The 25,878-nt window shown below is 39.1% G+C and overlaps 1 protein-coding gene across 6 annotated transcripts in view; it reads left to right on the top strand.

Annotated features, from left to right (window-relative positions):
* SPATA13 (spermatogenesis associated 13) overlaps positions 1-25,878 on the top strand; it is a 100,019-nt gene that overhangs the window by 56,021 nt on the left and 18,120 nt on the right. For 3 of the 6 annotated variants that reach the window (XM_081950194.1, XM_081950190.1, XM_081950191.1), the window contains 4 exons: positions 8,280-8,636; positions 13,613-13,757; positions 22,969-23,105; positions 23,254-23,433. In XM_081950194.1, the coding sequence (XP_081806320.1) occupies positions 8,454-8,636; positions 13,613-13,757; positions 22,969-23,105; positions 23,254-23,433 (645 nt within the window). In that variant the 5' untranslated portion in view covers positions 8,280-8,453. Of the gene's footprint in view, positions 1-3,218; positions 3,370-8,279; positions 8,637-13,612; positions 13,758-19,481; positions 19,607-22,968; positions 23,106-23,253; positions 23,434-25,878 lie in introns of those variants that run through there. The other 3 variants (XM_081950193.1, XM_081950192.1, XM_081950195.1) reach the window with 3 other exon arrangements.

Below are 25,878 nucleotides of genomic sequence, written 5' to 3'. Positions count from 1 at the left end.
AGTTGATGTTAATGTTTAACATGTCTTTAATTTATACAAATATATATTTTAAAAATCATGTGTATGCAGCTATTTCCCATAGACTTTAAGATAAGGAATCATAGGTAAAGGTAAGGTAAAAGTTCCCCTCGCACTTATGTGCTAGTCGTTCCTGACTCTAGTGGGCAGTGCTCATCTCCATTTCAAAGCCGAAGAGCCAGCGCTGTCCAAAGACGTCTCCGTGGTCATGTGGCCGGTATGACGAAACGGCGAAGGCGCATTGAACACTGTTAACTTCCCACCAAAGGTGGTCCCTATTTTTCTACTTGCATTTTGATGTGCTTTCAAACTGCTAGGCTGGCAGAAGTTGCGACAAGTACTGGGAGCTCACTCCATTACGTGGTACTAGGGATTTGAACCATCGAACTGCCGACCTTTCTGATCGACAAGCTCAGTATTTTAGTCACTGAGCCACCACGTCCCTGATAGGGATCATATTCCCAAAGATATATTTCAGATTTTACTATTTAGGTTGGTAAGAATAAAAGTAGCTTTGAATGAATTAGTAAATGAAGATTTACATGGCTAATATGAACTCGTTTGCCAGTTGTCCCCGAAGTATTTTGTTAGGAGCAGATAACAAATCCCTGTTCTTGTTGCAAATACTTCAAGCCATCTGGAATATGGGAGGCAAGGCCATTGCTGCATCACAGATTACAAATATTTCTATGAATTCTTTGTTTCCATCAAGTGAAAATGAAACATTAAAGGCATTAATTTGACCATTCCTTTCTGATCTCAGGAGACTAGAGAAGTAATCAGAGAAAAGGGAGGGGGGGATTATTTGGATTTTTAATGATAGCAGTGTTCTTGTCCCTTCTCCAGTTTGAATGCTAAGAACTTTGCATTCCTTGGCACAATCATCACCCAAGTAAAAGGGATGAAATGTGCAGAGGAATGAAACAAGAAGAGAACTATGAAAGAGCTAACTTGAATGGTGGAACCCACTGAAATGACAGGAGATGGAGAAGAAATGAGAAGCCAAATGCAGGCTATTCATTACTCTGAGGGTTACTTGGAAACAGACTAACAAACATAGAGTTTATGGTAAGCTATGAAAAACAGTGATGGATTTTCTCATAATTCCAAGAGTTGTGTTTAAATATTATCTTCAAAGATTATGGTAGTACATAAGATCTGGAGTATCTAGCCATAGTCACCTGAAGAAGATATGGGTTATTTCTTAGAAGAGAACCTTGAAATGCTTTTAATTTGGCTCAAGTTTGACTATCTCTTATTAGTAAAACAGCTGAAAATGGAAAATGATTAAGTTTTGATACCCTGAAAACTTTCTGAATCTGAAGCTCAAAGAACTAGGTTTCAAAACATAAAAGCCAAATGACACTGTTTAATGCACTGCATTAAAATTTGTCTTAAGGTTGTTGATTTGTGCAAGGCATTGATGGTTGATTTGGTGGCTTACTGGAAACAGAAACCTCTTTTAATTTTGTTAATCAAAATTGTATTCAATGCAGTTGAGCTGCATTTAAATATAAAAAATATTTTGATATATCTACAAATCCGTGTTGCTTTAATTAGCTTTTAATCAGCATTTGCAGCTGGTTGTTTAATTATAACAACAAGTTATTTAGGCTATAGATTGGAAGTGATATCTTATTTTGCAACTATCTGTGTTCATTAGCTGCAGAGAAATTGGTGCAGGTAAGAGACATAGGTAATTTTACCCTTCTATTTTGGATGTGAAAAAAAATCTTAACAAATGGAAAACTGACCAGTTGCCAGTTTATATGATCTCAGGGTGTAATTTATTTTATTATTAATTGCATTTTTATGTCACCCATCTCCCTTATATGGCAACTCTGGGTGACTTACAGATTATAAAAAGACAAATAGAAAAATAATTACAATATTAAAACTACGCAAATTAAAAATGTAGAACTATTAAAAACAACACGCCTAAGAGACAGGCAGCATGAGGAGGAGGTCTTCATATCCCATCAACCACTTCTAGCAGGGAGTGCCCTCCTCAGGGCACCAAACTAGCCAGAAAAGTCAAGTTTTAATACCCTTCTGGAAGGCCTAAAGCAGCGGCCCCCAACTTTTTGGGCACCAGGGACAGTTTCTATGCGGAGAGGTTTTTCCAGATACCAGAGAGGAGATGGTTTTGAGTGCTGTCTGCATCCCATTGGCTTGTTTGTGCGGCCCAGTTACTGGCATGCCACAGAGTAGGGTTTGGGGACCCCTGACCTAAAGAATGGGAGCAGTTTGGGAAACAGAATTGCTTAATCCGTCTGAACGTTCATAGCGAAGATAAGAAAGGTTGAGACAGTTGGTGCCTCTATTTTCTGGCAATGCACTATATGTTATGGTCTGTGTGAACCAGAGGTGAGTTGCTCCCGGTTCAGCCCGGTTCTACCGAACCGGTAGTGGCATTTTTGTCTGGGTTGCAGAACCGGCAGCAACCTAGGCTTGCCACGCCCCCGAACCGGTTCCCTCACTGCTGCTGATGTCACCGCCATGTTGTTTTTTAGTGACTGCGTATGTGCAGTTCACTATAAATTGTTCTGCGCATGCGTGAAGAACAATTTACATTGAATAGAGCATGCACGTGCAGCGTTGCGCACTAAGTTGCAAACCAGTAGTAAAACTGACAGCAACCCACCACTGGTATGAACATGTACCTATAGACAATGGACAACCAAGATATGTTTTAACAGCTAAGGTTTCCAGCCATTGTGGAGATTCTGAGAACTGTACTTCCAACAACAATGACACATAAACAGAAATATTGTTCAGTACAGATTGAATATGGATTTGTCTGAAATGGTATACAGTTTCCTGCCTGAACAGGAGATTGGACTAGAAGATTTCCAAGGTCTCTTCCAACTCTGATGTTCTGTTATTCTGAATAGAATATATTATGCTTCAGATCTAACTCTTTTTGGAATGATAATAATGCACTGTGTTAGTAATTTTAATGAGATAAAACATTTAAAGCGACTTAATAAACAGACTTCATTTGGGCTTCTGCATAGAGAATGCAGAACAAGCTGTACCTTTACTGTAATTTGGGCAGAATATAGCTGGTTGTAATCTTGCCAATTGTTCTCCAGGTTTTATTGCTTACAGTAGGGCAATAATGTATTAGCACATAAAAGAGGACATACGAGTGACACGTCCTTCCCTGGTTTAAAGGTACAAGGTCATGGCGATGACCATATAAGTCAGCGAGTTGTGTTACGAGGTGTGCTCTTTTCTACTCAGTTCATTTTAAAACGGAGTGAAAATTACAGGAGGATGACTTTAACCAATATTTTAATGTCTCACTGGACATTATGTGGGTCTCCAGTGCCTCTGCCCAATACTAAGGTATGCTCTTGGGAAAGGTTTTATTTCTGATTTGCTTGCCCTTGTCTGGTGTATAATTTCAAGTGTTTAACTGGTGTGACCTAGTATGACTATTTTTAACTGCAGTGGTGTTATGCTGTTTTCAATCAGATAACCATTGGCATTTAGAAGAAAAACATTCTGAACGTTAGTGTGTTGTTTTGTAAATATTAATTGCTGCCAACTGTTGGGAGGGTGAGGGTAGACCATTGAAGAGTTATGTTTAAATTGTTAATACTGTACTACATAACAAGGATTTATAATAAAGGAAGGGGTTAATCATTGAGGGATGCGGTGGCTCAATGGCTAAGACTTGTCGATTAGAAAGGTTGGCAATTTGGCGGTTTGAATCCCTAGTGCTGCGTAACAGAGTGAGCTCCCGTTACTTGTCCCAGCTTCTGCCAACCTAGCAGTTTGAAAGCATGTAAAAATGCAAGAAGAAAAAATAGGGACCACCTTTGGTGGGAAGGTAACAGCGTTTTCTGTGCACCTTCGGCGTTTAGTCATGCCGGCCACATGACCACGGAGACATCTTCGGACAGCGCTGGCTCTTCGGCTTTGAAACAAAGATGAGCACCACCCCCTAGAGTCGGAAACAATTAGCACATATGTGCAAGGGGAACCTTTATCTTTACCTAATCATTTGAACACAGGGAAGTTGATGTCATGACCGCAGTCTTATGCAGATATACATGTATTCAAGAGTAAATCTGAATAAAGGGGGATGCATGTTCAATTAAATATTCATCAGGTGGCTTACACAGGTCTATTGGTAACTAGTTTGCCTGAGGCAAGGCTCATGCAAGAGTTGTTTCTTAGCAAGCAGGTGGAACTTAGGGCAATTCAGAGTGTAGTCTGTATAAGTGTTTGGAGGTAAGACTATTTAGTACAGTACATCTTTCCTCAGTTACGGTGATAAAAATTACAACCTTTGTAATATTTTGCTTATCTTTATCCATAACAATTTTGTATCCTTAGGACTTTTAACAGTAACAGAGTTGGAAGGGACCTTGGAGGTCATCTAGTCCAACTCCCTGCTCACGCAGGAGACCTATACTAGGGATTCGAACCGCCAAACTGCCGACCTTTCTGATCGATATTATATTAATAATATGATTAATAATTAATAATGTGATGCATTATGTCTTGAAATGCTAGCAGAGGCTGACTTTAGCAAATGAGTCGGGAGTATAGAAGATTGCCAAAATTTAGTGTTTTCTAATTGGAATGTTTATTATCTGCTGCAGTCTGAGTCCTTTAAAATGATTGAAACGGCAATTCTCAGGAACAGAAGCTGGTGAATTATGAGAGCTGTAGCCCCATAATACTAGGAAGGTATCAGAATGGAAGTGATAGTTTGGACTACTAATAGGGTTCCCTACTTTCTTAGTCCAAATGTTGCTGAAACATTTTTTCTTTCAGTTAGTTTAAGCAAGACTCAGATCAATGGATCACTAGGCAGCATGGAAGTTTCTTGTTCTCTTCTCATATCTTCATTGTGATGACAACTTGCTGCCTATTTCAAGTAAGGGGCAATTATAATTATGTACATAGCCACTTTGCCCCATTGTTAGTGGCCTTTGGCCTTTGGAAACCAAGCTATTGAAGAGACTCTTCTACAGCTTTGCCTCAAGCCATCTTCTGTAGCCAGATGCTTCTAGACTATGTTAGTTCCCTTGGATCTCCCAGCTGGCATGGGCCTAGGCCAGCTGGAGGATTGTGAGAATAGAAATCCAACATATCTGGAGGTTAATCGGTTAAGGAAGAGTACTGGAGATTTTGTTCAAAGGAAGGCATGTTCTTTTAAGTATAGATATTGTTAGAATCTTTTTGAGCTAATTGTTTCTATTCATTCCCATCAGATAAGGTTCAAAATCATCTGCCAATATAAAGATAGTATTTAGTTTCATAAATTGCACTGTGTGTATATGGAGGGAGTGGATAGGGATGGCCTGATTATTTTCCATTAAGTGTATTATGTAAATCCAAGACTTATACTTCATATATTATGACTTGCTCAGCAAACATGGATAAAAGAAAATGTGTTATCATGATGAATAAACCCAATACTTCTGCAAATTAATTGGAGAAATAGCTAGGAAAATGAATTTAGCAATATGCATGTGTCTTCCCTTAATTAAATCTTTGTGTTTAATGGAACCTAGTAAGAAGGTTGCAGAGTGAGGCATAAGGTTCGTGTTTGGTAATAGTAGTTTTTAAAGGAAGATGAGATAACAAGTCATTAATGTATCTCGGCTTTTTTCCAGAGTAATTTGAAATAATCATAGCCATTTATTTCATGTCAAACAATGACCCATAGCTTCTCTATTATTCAATATTAATGTCCCTCAGTTAAGAGGAAACGGTTGGTGATACAGGTGAAACTCGAAAAATTAGAATATCGTGCAAAAGTTCATTTATTTCAGTAATGCAACTTAAAAGGTGAAACTAATATATGAGATAAGATTTATTACATGCAAAGCAAGATAGTTCAAGCCATGATTTGTCATAATTGTGATGATTATGGCGTACAGCTCATGAAAACCCCAAATCCACCATCTCAGAAAATTAGAATATTACATGCAATCAATAAAACAAGGATTGTACATAGAACAATATCGGACCTCTGAAAAGTATAAGAATGCATATGTATTCAGTACTTGGTTTGGGCCCCTTTTGCAGCAATTACTGCCTCAATGTGGCGTGGCATGGAAGCTATCAGCCTGTGGCACTGCTGAGGTGTTAAGGAAGACCTGGCTGCTTCAGTAGCGGCCTTCAGCTCTTCAGCATTGTTCGGTCTCATGTCTTTCATCTTTCTCTTGGCAATGCCCCATAGATTCTCTATGGCAGTGATGGCGAACCTTTTTTGGCTCGTGTGCCACAAGTGGGGGGAGCGCAGGGGGGTTGAGTGCGGGCGTGCCGCACCCATAATGCAACGTGTGACCCCCCCAGTGCGCATGCGTGCACAACGCGTGACCCCCCCCATTTTTACATTTTTTTTTGCCCTCCCCAGGCTCCAGGGGCTTTATAGGAGCCTGGGGAGGGCGAAAAGAGCCTCCCCCGACCCCCCGGAGGCCCCCCGGAAGCCTCGGACGGTCCCTGAAGCCTTCGGAGCGCTTAAAACCACCCTCCGAGCAAACCGGAAGTGACTTCCGGGTTGCTCAGAGGGTCGTTTTAAGCGCTCCGAAAGCATCAGGGAAGCCTTGGACTGTCCCTGAAGCCTTTGGAACACTTAAAACGACCCTCCGAGCAACCCGGAAGTCACTTCCGGTTTGCTCGGAGGGTGGTTTTAAGCGTTCCAAAGGCTTCAGGGACCGTCCCTGAAGCCTCCGGGGGGGCGGGGGAGGCTCTTTTCGCCCTCCCCAGGCTCCTATAAAGCCTCTGGAGCCTGGGGAAGGCGAAAAATAGCTTTTAAAAAGGTGAACTTAGCTGACCAGCGCGCGCATGCGCGCTGGCCAGCTGACAGCAGCGCCTCGTGTGCCCTGACAAATGGCTCCGTGTGCCACTTGTGGCACGCGTGCCATAGGTTCGCCATCACGGCTCTATGGGGTTCAGGTCAGATGAGTTTTCTGGCCAATCAAGCACAGTAATCCCATAGTCATTGAACCAGGTTTTGGTGCTTTTCGCAGTGTGGGCAACTGGAAAATGAAGTTAGCATCCCCATAAAGCTCGTCTGCGGAAGGAAGCATGAAGTGCTCCAAAATCTCCTGGTAGACGGCTGTGTTGACCCTGGTCTTAATGAAGCACAGTAGTCCAAAGTCCTGTTGCTCCTTGGTCCAAAGTCCTCTTTTCTGATGAGAGTAACTTTTACATCTCATTTGGAAACCAAGGACCCAGAGTATGGAGGAAGAATGGAGAGGCCAATTAAGCACAGTAATCCCATGGTCATTGAACCAGTTTTTGGTGCTTTTGGCAAAAGTTGCTCTCATCAGAAAAGAGGATTTTCAGATATTGTTCTATGTTCAATCCTTGTTTTATTGATTGCATGTAATTCTAATTTTCTGAGATGGTGGATTTGGGGTTTTCATGAGCTGTATGCCATAATCATCACAATTATGACAAATCACGGCTTGAACTATCTTGCTTTGCATGTAATGAGTCTTATCTCATATATTAGTTTCACCTTTTAAGTTGCATTACTGAAATAAATGAACTTTTGCACGATATTCTAATTTTTCGAGTTTCACCTGTACTGTATAACCATTGCGTTTTGCAACAAGACATGTTATAATGTCATTGCACAAATAAGTAAAACATGTAATTTCTCTAAGTACATTTTAATATGGAAATCCATAAGTCATGTTTTAATACACATACCATCATTTCTCTTTCATGATTTCTCTTGAGGACACCTTTGAGTGCCACTGTTATAATCCCACAGTCAATCTGCTCTTTGTAAGAGTTATAATCGTAACACACAGGAAATCACAGATCTGAAAACCCTACCCTATGCTTTGATCCATGCTGCTCGAAACTACTGGATAAATATCTCTTTTTTAAAAATTGAATGTATGTATTTTGGTAAAAATTCCTAACAAAAGAAAAATGTCTGAATTTGCCATTGGCTTTTTAAAAAATTCATGTTTTACCACAGGCTATCACATTTGCTATTAGATATGGTTGATTGCATATGTATAATCTCATTAAATGGCTTAATTTGTTGCTGGGGAAGAGGCTATTGATTTTTTATTGATTTTTGTATATTGGGTTTTTATTCTTGTAAGCCACCTGGAGTCACTGAGAGTAAATTGGGCAGCCATATAAATTTTGTTAAATAAATGGAAATGGAAGTGGAAATTGCATGGTACATTGATCCTGTTTAGAACAGCATAAATCCTTATATGATTTTAAAGTATTTTTGGTTTATTTGACTTGTTCACCTTTGAAAAAAGGTTGTTACTGATGATCACTGGAAGAAGTTTCCATTTCAAGATGAAGAAAGAACAGATGCTCAAAAAGTCCCAACCAGAAGATGGGGTTCTGGAAAAAGATCTCGGCCTCGGCCCCTCTCAGATTATGGCCAGTTGGCAATTAGAAGTTCTTCCATTCCAGAAGATTCTGTCGCTATGGATTCCCAGGAAATTGACTCTCTGGAGAATGACAGTGAGACCAAGCCTCCCCCTGTTAAATCTGGGACTTGTGCAGTAGCCAATCCAAAAGCCCACCGAAGACGACCCATCTCTGTCATTGGTGCAATCAGTTACTATGAGAATAATCAAACGGAAGAAATAACTGCTCTCCTTGCACAAGTAAGAAATAAAATTCACTCACTGAAAAAACTCAAATCAAAAGATCATCCTTCTTTTCTTCCCTGTAACCTTCAAATTAGAACATAGTGGACGCTCCTATACCTTCTTTCTGCTTCTTCCAAATCGTCACTGCATATTTATTCTTCTAAGCGCATGATATCAGATTAATTAATACTTTTATATAGATGATTCTTGCTCTATAATTTGTACTCTATACTATACTAACCTTACCGCATGGAATGTTGATGCTTCTATTTGAGGTTTTAAGGTATTTCTGTTTTACTGTGCACCTCTTCGTTCTGTAATAAAACAGTACTGATGATGTTGCATTATAAGAAAAGTAACATGATATTTCAGAGCATAGAGACATTTATGAATAATAATCGGGGCATTTACATAACCAATTTAATGCAGATTGACAAGAGATGCTCCATGATTCATGACGACTCATGAATCTGGCCTAGATGGTTAGAATATGATCTATCTTCATAGTTACAAAAGTTTAAAAGCATAATCAATCTTTGTTATTATTTCAATGGCATCTTAGTGTATAATTATTGAAAATCAAAGACCTTGTTATCATGTGCATAATATGATCATCTAATGGAATAGATATATATTCTTCTTGGATTTAAGCAAGAATTGCTGTGTGATCCTACCTATGTCTACTCTTTCATTTTTTATCTTTTATTCCAAAAGAAAAACCAAAGCAGGCAGTCATCATTATCATAAAATCCCTTTGAGAAAATCACAGTAATCTGATATATCATGACCCTAGGTTGTAGGACTAGTTTGCTGGAGTTCATTCATCTAATGTGATTATGATAGTATAAGCAATAAATAACATAGAAATATGAAGGGGCTATTGGTTTTTTAAAAAACAAACTGAAGATACAAATCAAGTTAGAATATTGGAAGTTATACTTCATTGTGTTACAGTTCCAAGAAGGGTTTTTACTTAACTGTATTGATATTGACCACGCTTGCATGGCATGACACATGGTTTAAACAACATTTTATTTGCAAATGTTTTCAAGAGCTTGCAACCTGACAATTGCATAACTATAAGGTACCCATCTTGCTGTGCTATCTCAATGGCATATATGGAGAGAAATAGAAATACAGTATCACTCTTAATTCTTTTAGGTTGATTAAACCATCACAGGTAGTTGATTTGCAGCTGTGCTACTCACGAGGAAGAACATCTAGGCATGTTCACAATTAAAATGTAATTGGCTATAGGAACTGTTCAAACATGGTCCTTGGCTCAGTTATATGAAACACAAGTTATAAAGAAATGAATCTGAAAAGTATTGACTTAATTCATATTTTCAACCTGCAATATTTTTTTTAAAAAAGTATATGTTTATATTTTTAGACATATAGCCCCACCTTTAAATGTTGCTTGTGTAGTGGCAAGACGTAACCAAAAATTTTTTTGCAGATGTAACCAAAAACAGGGGAAAGGATTCTTTTCTTCATTTCACTTCACTCAGAATTCAAATTGTGAATGGATGCATACAATTATTTGTGATACAAAGTGAAATAGTGGTGTTCGTGTAAATAAAACTGTATTTTACAATAAGACTCACTGAACTCAATAGATCTTGAGTAGGTCTAGTTGTATTATCCATAGGTTCCTGTTTAGAAATTTTCTCTGTTTTTGCTTTGGAATATTTGCAAAGACTGCTTTTTATTTCAAGGTAAATATGAAAGTTTTGAAAAAAATCCTTGAATTATTTACTTTAATATTAACTTCCTTTGAAGGCAGCATGTTGTAGTAAAAATGTAACAGTCACTATTTATTCATTTATTGGAAAAAAGTTAGGCTATTATCTTTAAACTTCCCATTGTGGAAACATAGCAAATGTTGTTTCATTATATTGTTACTTTTCTTGCCTTTTCAACAAGTTGGGCAGTTTTTCTATGCATGTATAATTCATCCTCCTGTCTCCCACAAACCCTGTTCTCCCAGACAGTCGTCTAAATGTTTGCTGTTCTAATGCATATTTGCTGGGTGTAAGTTTGAAGTAAATACCATCTTACTACCAGTGTTAATAAAAAGTTGAAATGCTTGCAAACTAATGTGTGGAAAATATTGTAAACTCCTTGTGCTTGTATTGATACCCACAAGGAAAATGGGACGTAGAGGGTTTTATAAGTGAACCATTTAGTTTAACTGGAAGAGATGAAAGCATCGTAAAGATGACGGATCAAAAGAGATTTGATGAGAATGAGAGAAAATGCACAAAAATGCAAGGACATTTAAGTTGTATATCTGTTTCTTAGTCAGCTTTTTTAAAAAATCAATCTCTAGAGCGTAAGCTAGTAGAATGCCAGAAAGTAAAATCCCTCATTAGTACTACTATCACTTGCTTAGAAGATGGAAGCATTTCAGTTTCAATGAATATTCAGCCTTTCCAGACAAAAGAGCTGCTTGAAAAGCTGTGAAAACCCGACAAAGAGGTTGTCGGAGCTGTGGAATTGAAATGTGAAAAGTGCTCACTTCCTCTTTATTAAGAGAAAATGAGTTGAAAAGAGCAAATAAGGAAAAAAAATGAAAAGGTATATTTTATTTTTATAGAGGATGAAGAAGCTTGGAGTTAGACCTCTGTATGAAATATTTGAATCAAAAATGTTTGTTGTGTTGGAATTGTGAACTGGACCAGAAAAAAGTAGTTAATGAACATCAAATACTCTATTCCTGATTCATGATTTCAACCAAATCATAAACCAGGGCTCTCCTATGTAGGAAGGATTAAAAAAAAAGTCAAGATGGCGATTGTGACTCATGATCAAAGCCCCAATGATGAAGAAGAGCGAAGCTTCGGCTGTACGGTGGCAGCTGCCATTTTGACTTTTTTGACCCTCCCTGCAGAACCCCTTGTCATAAACATAAAGCAAGCCATGTAGGTTGCTTGTTTACTTTCTGTTATGCTTAATAATATGGTAGCCTAGAAAAAAGATCCTTTCAATAATGGGTCTGAAATTTTCCCTGATATTTATTTTAATGACACTTGGGACCTTATCGGAAGCTATATTTTACCTCAGCCCATCCTAGAATTTAAATGGTGAATATAATAATTCTGAGGGTTAATATGTTTCTGGTTTGGTATGTTAGTCTTTAAACTATACAAGTGTCACTAATTTAAGTTAGAAAAGGAAAATTGCCCTTCTTGTTTTCCCCCTAAATTTGGTGAACATTTATTTCAGTTCTTCTTTAGACTATTTATAGAATATGTGTGCATGTATTTTAATTCAAACATCTTAAAATGCTAAATAACAGGTGGGTCATTGAAAAGAAATTGGAAGTTCTTTTGCTTTTGTTTAATGCTTCCGCAAGCTATATAATCCTATGTTTTATTTCACTCATTCCTCTCTCCTATTCTTTCCCTTAGTTCCAAGAAGTTAGGTAGCATATATTGTGGGATTAATTTTTTCTCTAAATTTTTCCCTGAAATATATTCTGAATATCTGTGAGCCTTGGGGCTTTTCCCAAACCCTCTGATATTTTTCATGTCCTGCATGAATGACACCCTTGCATGTAAGCAATTATATTCATCTCACAGTAGAAACAGAGATAGCAAAGGAACAGTATATTACACAGCTAAATATGTTTATTCAATATTTCAGTTAGCCTGCAAGGTTTTTTTCTGAATATTCCAGTATATTACCTTCTCCATTTTTACATTTCTTGTTCAATTGTCCCTGGAACTAATTAGTATTTTTTTATTATTAATACATTTATAAAGCCATCTAATCACAAATAACTCAAGGTGGCATGCAAAGAGAGCTAAAAACAAATCATGATAATAAATGGGCCATAGGAAATTTAGACAAAGTGCTGTAGGTTGTTCTCGACTTATGACCAAAATAGAGCCCAACATTTATGTTGCTAAGTGAGACATTTGTTAAGCGAGATTTGCCACCCTTTTGTGACTTTTCTTGCCATATGAATCACCCCAGTTGTTCAGTTGTTAAGTGAATCTGGTTACTTCGTTGAGTTTGCTTGTCAGAAGGTCTCAAAAGATAATCATACTGCGACCATCATAAATATGAACCAGTTGTCAAGCATTTGAATGTAAATCACATGACCATTGGGATGCTGCAAGGGTTGTAAGTGTGAAAAATGGTCATAAGCCACTTTTATCAGTGCCGTTGTAATTTTGAATGGTCACTAAATGAACTGTTGTAAATCAAGGACTACCTATATTCCAGAAGATTAGAATAGTGCCAGAGAAGTATGCCTTCCATAGACAAAGGGACTCAGAGTATGCTAATCCTACCTCCAGTGGTCATTAAGCAGATTTGTTATTTCCAGGGCTGTTTTTAAATTCTTTTCTTGCTTTCTTCCCCCCTTCCCACCAAATCTTTAACTTTTCACAGGGTATTCTTCAGATTTGATCTCTTTTGTATTTGGAGAATTCATTAGCAGTAAGATACCGTACTTTTCAGAGTATAAGACGCATCAAGATTTTGAAGAGGCAAATTAAAAAAAAAGTTTTTGCACTCTGCAGACCTCCCAAAAACGGCCCTGTTTTTTTGTCAAAAGAAGGGCATGAATAGCCTTTAGGAGGCTTATAGAGTGTTCCTGGTGGCTGCGGGGGTGGGGGAGCAAAAATTGGCCCATTTTTCGCTCACTTCTGCCCTTCCCAGGCTCCAGGAGCACTCTGGAAACCTCCTAAAGGCTATGCACGGCTATTTTGGTGAAGGGGGCAGGGTTTTGGGAGATAAAAAATGCTGTATTCAGTGTATTAGGCGCACCCAGATTTTCAGCCTCTTTTTTGAGGGGAAAAGGTGCATCTTATATGCTGAAAAATACGGTAGAATATCAATCTTGAGAATAATATGGAACCCTAATACTGATTTATAGCAAGAGGTTTCTTTTTGCTTGTTTCCAAAACAATTTCCAAATAAATATTGTTTCCTACTTCGCTTAATAAAATATTTCTTTTTCTTTTCTTTTGCCTTTTTAGCCTGTGGCACGGCCCCCCGTACCAGCACACCAGGTTCCCCCCTACAAAGCTGTCTCAGCCAGAATCCGCCCCTTCACCTTTTCTCAAAGTACACCCATTGGTCTGGATAGAGTTGGGTGTAAGCGTCAAATGAGAGCATCCAATGGTGAGTTTCATTTGGGATGAAAGCAGTAAATAATGCCAGAGTATTCAAAAGTTTTACTCCATTGTTTTCTCAACCTCTTAGAAAGAATTGTCTTCTTCAAACCTATTTTCAATTTGGATTCCCCCCCCCCCTTTGCACCCTCAGAATCACAGTTTTAAAAGTTTGTGGTATTTTAATGTTTGTATGTTTGCAAGGCTCTTTGTTCTTTTATCAAGAAAATAAATATTTTAAAAATAGAATTGAGTCAACTATGCTCCATGCATAGTATTTTGGACTGGATATTTGTATTCTTTTTACTAGATGCTGCCACATTTTATTAAACGTTCTTAAAGGAAACTATAAAATATAGACAGTAACAAATTACCAATCCGGGTTTGGGTGCCCTATAGATGCATATTGATATATCACTGGGTTCATCTTTATGTGGGTGTGTAAGCAGCCATATGCATACATGATAGCATGCGTATTATGATAACCTTACTGTTCAAAATAGAAAGGATTGCTACAATATTTCTTTGGCAACTTCCTTGCTAAAATTACATTACATTTCATCAGACATGCAAAATTGGTGTGCTTTTAGTCTGGTCTTCCCAACCTATCAGTTTCCTTATTCTTTTTATTCTGTTGGGGAAAAGCCACACAATAATCTGTTTTAGAACAATAACGCCATTCGTCCACAAAAGCAATTTGATATACTTTCATGTTTCTGGTTTCTTCTTGTTTTCAGCTGCTACTTGATGGATTGTGTGGAGTCCTTGGCCTCGGCTTGGTTGTTTGCTTGCAGACATTTCATTACCCAACTAGAGAATATCATTAGTGATAGTGAGCATAGGGTTTGCTCTTATACAATAGCTTGTTCCAATTTTGACAGGGATGTGGTTTTTCTCCCTGGTAGTCCCTTGTTTGCTGGATTGTCCGATGCAAATCCCTGCTTATCTGGGTATTGACTGCTGGAGAAGATGTGTTCTGGTCTTTCCTCTTTAGCTTTGTTATTGTCTCTTTTGAATGCAATTTGTAAATGTGGTCTACCTCTGTGTCTATTGATGACTCATGTACCTAAATGCCAAGCTTCCAGCAATTCTTATTTTTTCTGGATTTAGCTTAGTCTAGGATGGTCACAGTTTCCTATTTAAAAATATGGTTGATTTTGTCCATGCCAATGGGGGGTTCTGGGTGGTATGGCCGTACCAGTATTAGCTGGGAGCAGCGGCCAACGTACCGGTACGGTGGCTCGTTTGGCCCGCCCGCCCGCCCACGTGTCTGGGTATCGCAGGGCGGTGGTGTGTGCAGCATGCGTGCCCGACGAGACGCCTGGCCCTTTGCACAGCATACCGGTTGCGATGGGATCTGGAATCCACCACTGATTCATGCGTTGTAAAATTAAGGAGTTTTCATGTTTTTGGACTGGTAGTTGATATTCATGGATGTGCTTTTGCTTACCTTTCCTGCCTGCCTGCCTGCCTATTGTGGCTATTATAATCCTTTCACTGTTTGTTGTAGCAGCCATCTCAAACCAATGACTCTGGGTAGTGAACAATCATAAAAAAAACTATGAAAAAGAAATGCTACAAGCTTCTGGGTTACTTTTGCATTCTTCAATGAATCACTTAGGTCAAGGCTGGAATCTAAAGATGGAATTTATGTTGCGTTAGATCAGGGGTGTCCAAACTTGGGAACTTTAAGACTTGTGGACTTCAACTCCCAGAATTCCCCAGCCAGCCATGTCCACAAGTCTTAAAGTTTCCAAGTTTGGACACCCCTGCGTTAGATAGATTCTCATTGTAACTCCCAAGAGCTCTGCTGATGTGAACCAATAGAAAGCTGTTTCCATCGCAACTGGGCCATTTCTTTCAAAAGATAGCAAAAATGCCGACACTTCAGGTGCCAAGTGTAGAAATTGCCACGTAATACCCGGCTGGTAATTTCCCATTGAGCCACTGAAGTCCAGGAAACCACATGACTTGCATGGATATTTCAAAACTACAGTATTGCCTCAAAGATATTTTGAGTAAGAGAACAACACAGCGGCAAGAGTTGTGGTCCAAGAGGGTGGGGCGTCTCACTGAAAAAGCCAACAGAATTAAGCAGCACTGAGGGATTTTCTTTTCTTTTTTGAAAGCTCTGAGTTTTGCAAAGCATCAAAGTACAGTTCAGCCAAGTTACTTTTTTTGATTTAAAAAAAAAAGTAGCATTTTCCTGCTTTTGGAAAGGAAGTCCAAATACAGAAAGATACAGCGGTTGTTGCTTAACGCGTCAGTTCAGCCCAGTGCAGTCACCGAAGAGATAAATTCTGACCTTGTATTTGTAACTACCGTTGCTGTGCTGGGAAAGGAATTGTAATCCATGCTCAAGAACAGCTCTTCATAGATTATTTCAAGTTCCCTGGCCAGCCTCTTGCTTTCCTCAATTGTGGGAAAGTTCGGCTACATGGATACTTACAGCTGATTTCTGTATGCTCCCCCATATTTTTCATCTATTTTTTGCCCTTCTGGTTTAGGCTACATTGTTGCTAGGTAATAAGGCAACAGGATGCAAAGCTAGTTATTGTGCTTAAGGTTTTCACATCTCTAACTTTGCAGAATTTTGAGAGGTGGCTTTGTAGGTTTTGTGCCACTTATGGCTGCATCAAGAAAACCAAATACTTGTGACTGTTGGTTTTAACTAAGATGTATTCTCTCTCCTGTCATCTCATCTCCTATTATTGTAACAGGTACCAATGGATTTTTGAAGCACTTAAGAGAAAAGTTTATCACCTCCGTCTGAAGAATACTGGGTGATGTCTGTAAATCCCTAGAACCAATAGAAAGAATTAAACAAGAAAAAGCAAATAAGGCCTTAATTTTAAGACGTAGCTTGGCAGTGATGTCCTTAGGCATGCTTTTCTAGGATCTCTACAAATACATACATTTTGAAAACATCCTTCAAACCTTTAAACTTCATTTTTATTTATTAGATTCCAATATAATTCAAAAATGTACTTTCTCTGTCAGGCACACTGGAATCATACATTACTAGAGAATAATATATATAGTACATAAGATTGAGTTTTTTTAAAAAATAATTTCTTATACTGTTCTCTTGAAAATTACCCAAATAATATGCCACCTATCCATGAAAAACAAGATGCTTATTGTTTAGGGTAACTTATTTGTTAATATTTATTTTCAGTCAATGATATATTCCCCTCCCCCTAGAGCTGATATTTTTAAGAAGGAAAAGTAGTCCACAATCAAGCTATCTTCACTAAATTAAAATTCTCTGACTTTGAAAAAAAAAGTGCAGTTGTCTAAAGTTGAACTGATTGCTTAATATCTATTTGGCTGCTTCACAACTATTTTCAATTATTCACAGGCTGGGTAGATGTTGCACTTGTGAAGTGGCTTTCTCCTTCATTACCAAATCCTAGCACCTTTGCTCCTGAATTTTCTGATCCAGGGACAGGCTTATCACAAAGCTAATTTCTAGTGACAGGAGATCAAGACTCTAAAGGCAGATATTCCACTGTATATATTCAGGACCAGACAGAAGGCAAATGCTCCAGAAAAGGCAGGTTAGAAGGACCCGAAGTCCAAAGGCTAAAGTACATTTGAAGCTGAGATCTGCTCATATAGATGTGATATGGGAAGTCCAGAAGCAGATAAAAATCAGGCAGTTGTGACTTTGAAACAGCACATTGAAAAAGGGACAGGAGTATAAGTTCTCGCAGGGATGTAATACAATTCCAGTCTGATTTTTAGGCTATAAAAATTTTCACAGTGGTTTATGTACAGTTGGTGAAAAAACAATCCCTTGCCCTTAAGCCTATATAATTTAGAAATCATGTCACAAAAGGAAAAGAGGATGGAAAGCAAAGAGAAAAGCAGCAGGTTTGGGTCCAAATTAAATAGCTGTTCTTATAGAATGGCCATTAGGGACACGGTGGCTCAGGGGCTAAGATGCTGAGCTTGTGGATCAGAAAGGTCAGCAGTTCGGCTGTTCGAATCCCTAGTGCCGCGTAACGGAGTGTGCTCCCGTTACTAGTCCCAATTTCTGACAACCTAGCAGTTCGAAAGCATGGAAAATGCAAGTAGAAAAACAGGAACCACCTTTGGTGGGAAGGTAACAGTGTTTCATGCGCCTTCGGCATATAGTCGTGCCAGCTGCATGACCACGGAGACGTCTTCAGACAGCGCTGTCTCTTCGGCTTTGAAACAGAAATGAGCACCGCCCTCTAGAGTCAGGAACGACTAGCACATACAGTATGTGCGAGAGGAACCTTTACCTTATAGAATAGCCAATGGGAGTGGATTCAAGGAAAGAATATAACAAAGCTGAGTTTTCAGCAGGAAGAGAGAATTGCTCCCTCCTCCATCTCTCTGTTGCTAGTAACTGGCAAAAATTGCGGGTTCCTAAAGGCAGTTTGATGGAATTAGGCTTTTGGCAAGACTCAAGAGAAGTCGTGTGGGCTGAGGAACTAGCTCTTTTATACCCCTGTCTTAAAATAGATTTGAAATGTGAGTCAGCTGATAAATCTTTGTGCCACTAATCCTACTGACGTAGAAGCTCTCTCAGCCCATGGAATTTAATTTACCCAGCTACTGTAGTAAGCTAGTGGGCCAGTACAGCTGCTGAAATCCTGGAATCAAGAGCTGAATTGGCAATTTTGCATTCTCCAATAATGCAATGTTTGCACATTTTGCATCCAGTGAATTATTATTATGTAAATGCTGTGGAGACAAATGTAGCTCTTTAACACTGGAGGAAAGAGGGTGAAGGTTTATTTTTTTTAAAGATGGATCTGAAGGCCCAGTGAAAGGGTCTATTGGAGAATAATAATAATTGTGATAGGTCCCTTGGGTGCAATCCCCAAACATCTGGAGCACCTCTTGAACTCTTATCGGCATTGACAAAAATCATCTTCCGTCAATTGCAAAAGGCAGCTTTCCTTAGAATAGATAATATTTTGTAACCTATTCAAACAGCATCTGGCTATCCCTGGTCCTTGGAGAGAACTTGATACATAAATGAAAATGCCAGATCTAGTGTAAACTTCACAAGGGACACGGTGGCTCAGTCGCTAAGATGCTGAGCTTGTCAATCAGAAAGCTCGGCAGTTCAGCAGTTGAAATCCCTAGCGCCGCAAAACGGAGTGAGCTTCTGTTACTTGTCCCAGCTTCTGCCAACCTAGCAGTTCGAAAGCATGTAAAAATGCAAGTAGAAAAATAGGAACCACCTTTGGTGGGAAGGTAACAGCGTTCCATGTGCCTTTGCCATTTAGTCATGCCAGCCACATGACCACGGAGATGTCTTTGGACAGCGCTGGCTTTTTGGCTTTGAAATGGAGATGAGCACCGCCCCCTCGAGTTGGGAACGACTAGCATATATGTGCGAGGAGAACCTTTACCTTTTAGTGTAAACATCTGGCTGTCTGTTTGACTAATCATAATAATAATAAATCAGTGCATTGGTTGCAATAAGGAAAGAATTGATCAGGCTTGAATGATATGGATGAATGCTGCATGTGCACTATTTCTCTGTATATCTTCTCTTTCTTTCTTTCTTTCTTTCTTTCATAACTTCCTACGGTTTTCCCATGATGTCACTGAAGGCACTAAACCCACAGCTATACATTCAGAGAGTGAGCTGTCATTTTAAAGTAGAGTTTGGCTGAAATGCAGCTAGAGACACTCAAAGCAATGAATAAGCTATTTCGGCATTTCCAATAGCTGCAGCTTCCGTGAAACATTTTATTCAAGGATTCTTGGTTTGAATGTAAACCAGGCGCATGGTGAATGATCTTTTTCTGGATAGCAGGATGGTAGCCAGAGGAGATATAACTCGGTTTTGGAGCCTGGAAAGCCTTCAGATAAGTATGTTGATGTAGGAGATGAGCTCCATTCGTTCTTTGGGATTTAAACTGTTTAAACATAGGCTTAGACTTGGATATCTAACATCATGTTTTAACTGGAAACCCTAGTAGAGTAGCGGGACTGAAATATAATTAAAATGACTTTACTGTTGATTTTAATTTTAACATTCCCGTTTGAGAGATAAAAATTGCCCATTCATGTCTGTATATTTACTTCAGGCAGTAAACAATAGAGTGAGATTTACAGTGAACGAAAAATAATAAACCAGCTATACAGAATTCACTGGATGAATCCGTTCCAATTTATGTCATCTTCTTAACGAGTATCTGTTTTAAAATTCATTTAAAAAAAGTAGACAGTTAAATCTAGATGCAGTATTAAGCTGGAAACCAATAATGGATCTTAGTGAAGATGACTTTCAAATATGTATTGCATTTCTGTAGCTTCATCAGGTTTTTTTTTTTAAAATCTCTGTTCCTCCTGTTTTTAGGAATAATTCCTCTGTTGTAATTGTGATTAATGAAATAATTTATTCTAATTACTCTTACCTTTTTTATTTATTCTAAGTAAAAGAAGTTAGGGAACTGAAATTAGGTGTTCGTTTAAAGTTTTTAGGAGGACAGATCTAGCCTATTATAAAATATCTGTACGTTAAATATTATGTACAGCTTTAGGAGAGCCTTAAAAAGATGACAAGTTGTGGTAGCAAAAGTAGAAAGGATATAATTGATGGATCGTGTATTTACATGCACTGTTTCTGGGATACCTTTTGTGGCACGCCTAAAGTAAAGTATTAAAATTTTTGGAAGAACAGAAAAATCATCCTGTATCAAAAATATATATATATATAGCAACGTGACTGCCTTTTTCTTTGGGGCCACCACTGAAAAGGTTCTCTTTCACAACCACTGTGAAAGTGGAAAGGATGATTCAGAGGATGACTTAAAGTTACCCTGGATAATGAAAAATCTGTCCCTGCTTTGCTCTCCTGAACTATTCTATTTTCATACCTCCCATAGTCAATAGGGAAGGATGTTAGCAATTGAGGGTCACTGGCTTTCCTACCTACTGTAAGCCATTCGCAGGCAGACATTTTGAGAAAATATGTAACACTACTATTTAACTAATTAATATATTTACACCTTGATGTACATTGGTTCTCAGACTTTGGTTCAAAAAATGAGAGCCAGTTTGGCACAGTGGTTAAGATGCTAGAAACCAGGAGTCTGTGAGTTCTAGTCCCACTTTAGATATGAAAGCTAGCTGAGTGGCTTTGACCCAGACACACTCTCTCAGCCCAACTCATTTCACAGGGTTGTTGGTGTGGAGCAAATAGGAGGAAGAAGGAATATTCGATATAATCGCCACCTTGTGCTATTTATATAGTAACTAGCTGATAATCCAGCACTGCCCAGGTATTTATCCCAATCTTGTATTAGACAGGAATGGCAATGTTAAGTGGCAACGTATGTGCGGAATGGGCTGTCCTCCCTCCTTCCATTAACATCGCTGCGATTCCTGAAGAGGCGATGTCAAGAGCAACTTCTCCCTGAGCCCTGATTTCGGCGACAATTAAATTAGTTTAAAATGTTTTCCCTATGCCCCCAGAACCGTAATTTCCAATGTTGGATTTCCCCCTTACCAGAGGGAGCCCCCTTGTGGAGTACTGTGAAGCCATTACCATGGCAACGCCACTGCGCTCTACAGTAGAAGCCATTTTAAGGCAGTACAGTGGAAGCCATTTTAAGGCACAACAGGCTGTAACCTAACATAACACACACACCCAGTATTTTTTTTCCAGACAGTAAGTCATCTGTGTACCGAGCTTGGTTGAAATTGCTCAAGGCGCTCCAGAGTTGTGCTGGAACACACACAAACACATACACACACACACACACACATTTAGATGGATGGATGGATGGATGGATAGAGGATAGATAGATAGATAAGGACAGGATAAAAATAAATAAAGGGGGGCACTCTATATATTATGTGAAAATATTTAATCAACTGTGCTGATAGAATCTTGGAAACCTATCCCATAACAACATTCTTCTATATAATAACGCAAAGCATTAATTTGGGAAGGAGGATATGCTTAATTAATTAATTGGGGGGAAATGTTCAAAAAATGAGTACCTAATTAACAGAATAACAAGAGTTGGAAGGGACCTTGGAGGACTTCCAGTCCAACCCTTTGCTCAGACAGAAAGCCCTATATCCATTTTAGAGAAATGGTGCATTGTCTGATTTCATCCCGGTTTCCAAGCATCTGAACTTTGATCATATGGCTGTGGGAATGACATGATAGTTGTAAACAGGTACCAGTTGTAAAGTTACTTTTTGAGTGCCATTGTAGCTTTGAACAGTGACTAAATGAACAGTGGTAAGTTGAGGTCTATCTGTATGCATTTGATTCTTTTCCTCAACTGGAATATGTTTTTAGTAGCTTTTTTTTCTGTTCTAGTAGGTTTGGAAAGTTTTACTGTTCATGCAAGTGATTATGAGGAATAAAAAAATCAGAATCTGGTGCCATTTTAAGAAAGTATTTTGTAAAACAAACATTGGTAGTCTTCATCTTACAACAGTTCATTTAGTGAACATTCAAAAGTTACAACAGCCCTGAAAAAAGTAACTTGGGGCCATTTTCCACACTTACTGCCATCTCAGCATCCCCATGGTCATGTTATATACATTCGGATCCTTGGCAACTGACTCATATTAACGACAGTTGCGGTGTCCCGGGGTCATTCAATCCCCTTTGGCGAGCTTCTGACAAGCAAAGTCAGGAATCAGGTTCACTTAACAACCATGTTCTTAATTTAACAACTGCAGTGATTCCCTTAACAACTGTGGCAAGAAAGGCTGTAAAATGGGGCGAAACTCACTTAACAAATTTCTCACTTAACAACATAAAATCTGGGCACAACAGCAATCGTAAGTCGAGAACTACCTGTAATGCAATGGACAGTCGGTTTGGCAATACCTAATAAGGGACATTGTGGGTCAGTGGCTAAGGCGCTGAGCTTGTCAATTAGAAAGATCAGCAGTTCGAATCCCTAATGCCGCATAATGGAGTGAGCTCCCATTATTTGTCCCAGCTTCTGCCAACCTAGCATGTAAAAATGCAAGTAGAAAAATAGGAACCACCTTTGATGGGATTGTAACGGTGTTCCGTGCGCCTTCGGCATTTAGCCATGCTGGCCACATGATCACGGAGATTTCTTTGGATAGCACTGGCTCTTCGGATTTGAAACAGAGATGAGCACCACCCCCTAGAGTCGGAAATGACTAGCATGCATATGTGGGGGGGACCTTTACCTTTTACCTTTTAATTTCTCAGAATTTCCTTTTCCCGCCAGGTGCTGCAGATGGTAGTGCTGAATCTCCAGCTTTAGTCGATGATAATGGCAGCGAAGAGGATTACAGCTATGAAGAACTCTGCCATGCCAACCCCAGGTACTTGCAGCCTGGAGGCGAGCAGCTAGCTGTCAGTGAGGTAAATTTCTAGCTTTGGAATTTCCAGACACTGCGAACAGAAAACACATAAAAATTTCCACCTTTTTGCCCACTGCAGTGACAACTAATCCTTACCCTTTGAGTGTAGCAAGATCTTTGTCTCTTAACAAAATGTTTTTATATTGCAGCTGATAAGTGATGGAAATGCGGTCTATGCAGAGGCTCTCTGGGATCATGTGACCATGGATGATCAAGAATTAGCCTTCAAAGCTGGAGAAGTCATCCAAGTCCTTGAAGCTTCCAACAAAGATTGGTGGTGGGGAAGAAATGAAGACAAGGAAGCCTGGTTTCCAGCCAGTTTTGTCAGAGTAAGTGGTGCAAGATCTCTCTCTCTCTTTCAAGCACTTGTTCATCCTTGGATGTCCAATAATCATTGGATTATTTTTCATTTATTCCCATCTATTAAAATCATCATTGTCCTGCTCTTCTGTTTATTTCTGTTTGCTTGTTTTGTACATAGGAATAGTCTTTCTTGAGTTGAGCTCAATTCTTGGTGACAACATGGGTATATTTGAGTAATTTCATGACAATAATGCCATTCCCTTCCTCTGAAGTGTTTTTTCCCAACTCCTCAATCTAGTGTAGAGACCTTAGTTATTTATTCTTTTTTTGCTCTTTATTTATTTCAAAAGACCTATATATCTCACCGGCTCAAGGTTGATTCAGTTCTAATGTCCTGAGGTCAGTAAAATGAAGACCCAGATTGTTGGAGTCAAGATGCTGACTCCGTAAACCACTTAGAGAGGGCTATAAAGTATTGTGAAGCGGTATATAACTCTAAGTGCTATTGCTATATCTATTTATATTGTGACAATTCCAGGCTGTGTACAATAGCAATAGACATATACTGCTTCACAGTGCTTTATAGCTCTCTCTGAGCAGTTTACAGAGTCAGCATATTGCCCCCAACAATCTGGCTCCTCATTTTACCAACCCAGGAAGGATGGAAGGCTGAGTCAACCTTTTGCCAGTGAGACTTGAACTGCCAAATTGTTGGCAGCCAGCAGTCAGCATAAGTAGCCTGCAATGCTGCATTCTAACCACTGCACTACCATGGCTCTTAACAGTAATTCTTAACGAAACAGTAAAGACATCAGTAACCCCCAAAATTATAAAGTAAAATTATTGCACCTTGGGGCAGCATTCTCCCATACATCTAAACACCATATTGATGGGCTTTTGCCTTTTTCTATCCTGATGCTTGCAAGAAGAGATGGCTCCTCAAGATCTTTCAGAAGGCAAGGAGGATGAGTCTACCAGAAGTCCAGGGAAAAGATGGAATACAACTGCAGAGATAATTACAGAGAAGGCTCTCGCTATATAATAACATTTAAAGGAAGGGATCTGGAGTGCACCCACCCTATCTGACCTAGTAAGATGAGCAGATAGCTTCAAGGAGAGGCAGTCATGCAGGTAGCCTGGTTTCATTCAGTTTAGGGCTCTAAAGGGGATACCCAATACCTGTTCTGACTGTGGCTTTCCAAGAGCATGAAACAAGCTCCTTGTCCTGGCAAAAACCACTTTTATTAATTTACTGTAAATTCTGCTCATTCACATCCAGCAAAGTCTTTCAAGGGAGAATTTACAATCACAGACCTTATCAGGCTTGGAGAGCTGACAGGCTGATACCTGCAAAACTTGGCAAGGAGTCTCAGAGAGTCACAAACCAATTAAGCGAACTAATTTTCTCCTGCAAACTCCACTCCCCTTTTGCTCCTCTTTTATTTCCTCTGGGAGGGACCATTTATCATCCACCTGTGGCCTTACTCCCAAGTCGACCCCTGTTCTTTAGCTGTTCCCTTCGTCTGGCAACTCTGTGCAAGCGCACACTGGGAACAGGTTCCAGCTGTTTGTCTGCCTCACTGATGTCTGATTCTGAAGGCAGCTGATAACTGGCATACGGCTCTGGCCCCCTCTCTGCCTCCAACACAGAGCCCTTATCAGAGCCTTCCCCAGACTTCAGGACTGGCCCATGTTCCTCCCCAACCTCCTCACTGTCCGAATCTGCTGCCAGCTCCGCTGGCTGCTTGTGGGCCACAACAGCACTTTGAATTGCACCAGGAAAGAAACCAGAAGCCAGTGCAGCTCACACAGCAGTGCTGTAATATAGGGAAAATGTGGGGTGCTCAGATCTACATCATTGCTGCTTTCTGGATCAATTACAGCTTCCAGGCACTGGTCCAGCACTGGGATAGCATCACTTAGCCAGGGGAGGAGATGTATTACTGGGTATCATCAGCATAGGCAGAGACCAAAGTCAGCTTTGTCTTTTCTTTTTTTTAAAAATAGTTTTGTTAAACATTTTTACTTTTAAAAACAGGAAAAAAATGCAACAACAACAACAACAACAAAAAACAGGACAAACATAGCAATATACAAAATGGTTATACGGCCTTCTGTATCGTCATACATGTTTAGCCTTTGTAGTTCTCTATTCTCCATTCCCTTCCTATCGGTTCTAACCTCTGTAATAATGTAATAACAGTTGTACTAACAATTATAATGATATTGTTCCTATCACCATTGCATTTACATTGTGGTCAATACTTTAAGTTTGATAGTAATTAGTAATTTTAGTTAATTTTTATTCAATACTGGTTTAGAAAAAAATAACAACAAAGGCTTCTATTTCCTTGGCTTCTGTTTTCTTGCCACTTATAAATTCTATTCCATATTTTATAGAAATCCAATTCTTCTCTTACTTTTAATTCCATGGTCAATTTTGTCCATCTCTGCACATTCGAGCACTCTTC

The sequence above is a fragment of the Natrix helvetica genome, assembly GCF_964273705.1.
Source record: "Natrix helvetica genome assembly, chromosome: 4".
NCBI classification, from domain to species: Eukaryota; Metazoa; Chordata; class Lepidosauria; order Squamata; family Natricidae; genus Natrix; species Natrix helvetica.
This window is presented reverse-complemented; position numbering and strand designations above follow the sequence as displayed.